General features: G+C 28.2%; 1 protein-coding gene across 3 annotated transcripts in view; it reads left to right on the top strand.

Annotated features, from left to right (window-relative positions):
* Piezo (piezo type mechanosensitive ion channel component) overlaps positions 1-2,238 on the top strand; it is a 171,175-nt gene that overhangs the window by 150,478 nt on the left and 18,459 nt on the right. For all 3 annotated transcript variants that reach the window (XM_014414973.2, XM_067048891.1, XM_067048892.1), the window contains one exon: positions 159-420. In XM_014414973.2, coding sequence (XP_014270459.1) covers positions 159-420 — 262 coding nt within the window. The remainder of the gene's footprint in view (positions 1-158; positions 421-2,238) is intronic.

Below are 2,238 nucleotides of genomic sequence, written 5' to 3'. Positions count from 1 at the left end.
ATTTATTTCCTAATACATATCGATTTTTTAAAACTATGATTATTTCTTAAATGTTGTAATTTTTTATCCTACAAAACTTATTCATCTCTTTTTTATTTTTTTATTCAATAAAAATAGTGATTTAGGCTTTATCTAATACAAACTATTTATGTTTACAGCCCTATGTCAATGCAAGCCTTTGAAGAGGTTGATGAACTAGATAAAAAGACACAGCCACCTATCGTGAGGCTTATAATGGCCATCTGGTATGTGATATTGTCTCACTCTGAACTCGTTTGTTACTTCATTATTTTTCTACACCAGATCCGATCGCCAACAATTCTATCATTGCCACTTCCACTTATGATATTTCTTTGGGGCACCCTCACTGTTCCGAGGCCTTCTAAGACTTTTTGGGTTACCATCATCGCTTATACAGAGGTATTTTCTTCTATATTCAGTAACATGATCATTTTTAAAAATCATATTTATTTTAATGTTTACTTTTAGAAAAGTTAGCCAATTATCTTCTCCTTTTTTCAATTTCATTTGTTTTATTATTATTATTTTTTTAAATTTAATGAAATAAGTTTTTCATAAAGTTTCTGTTTTATAAATAAAAAGCATGTGGCTAGGGGTGTGGTTCAAAAGGAACAAAAAGATAGTTAACTACTATTTAATTGCCAATGTTTTGCCCCACATTGCAGGGCTTCATCAGGACGAAAAAAGATACAAAAAAAACAAACTAAAAATAAGTAGATGAGTAGATTGTTGACCATGGATAATATATATGAGGAGAAGAAGATTAGGAGTACGGTAAGTGAAGAACATAGATAAGTGAAAAAACTTATTTATTATTGCCAACATTTTGACTGCACTTTCAAGGCTAAGAGAGAGAAACAAAAAGATAACCTAAGAAGAAGAGGAATTACAGAAAGATTAGAAAATAAGAGACCAATTAACATTATAGACACAAAATAGTATTGAAATATATGTAGAGATACAAAATATGTATAGTCACAGTATTATAAGAAGATAAAGGGTGTGTGAAAAAAGCAATAATAAAATTAAGTAAGAGGAAAAAACAAGTAATAAAATGCGTTTGAAAATCTAATTAGTAAATATATGTACAAAATTATTTAAAATACAGTGATGAAAAAAGTGGGTAATAAAACATGTATGTAGGTAATTAAAAATGTATGTAAAATAACAGGATTAAATAAATAAAATATGAAGTTATATAATCCAAAAGGAAAGAAATACAAATATTTTAATTTAATAATAATTATTTAAAATTAAAGTTTGGAAAAAAAAAGTGAGAAAGAAAATGTGTGTAACCAATGAAAGAAGTAAAATATAAAGTAATACGAGACAAACAGAGTAATGAGTACATGTGACAATAATAACATGTGGTGAATATAACTTAATAATGTGTGTAAGGATGAAGTAATAAGAAAATAGAAGAGAAGGAGAAGGGATGAAAAGAGAAAGATTAGGGAGGAAAAGGAGGAAATAAAATGTAAAAAAAAAAAATATTGATCCTGCTTGGTCCAGATTTTAAAACCAAGTGAGTGGTAAGTTGGTGGCCAATAGTTGAGTTAAGAAAAATACATTGGAATTGATGACGGATCTAATGAAAAAAGATGAGGATGTGCTTACAAGTTACATAACTAAAAGTAAGAAAAAGAAAAAAGAGAAATGTATAAGGCAATGACAAATTTTTAAAAAATAAAAGAACAAAACATGGAGGGGGAAAAAAATAATCAATACTATTTTAATAAATTAAGTATTTAGGAGTATGTTAATGATAGTTCTGTCTGTCAGTTTTTAAATAGAAGAAGGTTCTAGTGGGATATAAAAGGTTTCAGAGATTAGTCTTTTGTCATAGTTGTGGACGGTGGCAAATATAAAACTAAGATCAAAATTAAAGGAATGATTTAAAGATTGGCAAGATTCTAAAATTTTTGAGGCAGAAGAATTGTGGAAGGAGAGAGAATATTTGTGTTATGCGATGCGGTCTTTTAGGAGATATTTGGTTTTACTAATGTAAGTTGAAATGAAATTGGGAGTGTAGTTAGATGTGGTATATTTTTAATAATTTTTGATGGGATCAATCAGAATTACATTATATAATTTATTATTTACATTAATAACTCCTCCGAGGCGTCTGAAAAGAAGATGGCCTCGTGACCTTATATTGTAAACTGTTTTTAGAGTTCTACTACTGGGTAGTTTCTCTACATCCTGTATCATATCATT

Source organism: Halyomorpha halys, unplaced genomic scaffold (genome assembly GCF_000696795.3).
Source record: "Halyomorpha halys isolate HHAL.00 unplaced genomic scaffold, Hhal_1.1 Scaffold91.1, whole genome shotgun sequence".
NCBI lineage: Eukaryota > Metazoa > Arthropoda > Insecta > Hemiptera > Pentatomidae > Halyomorpha > Halyomorpha halys.
The sequence above is the reverse complement of the archived record's forward strand: the minus strand, read 5'-3'. Positions and strand labels throughout refer to the sequence as shown.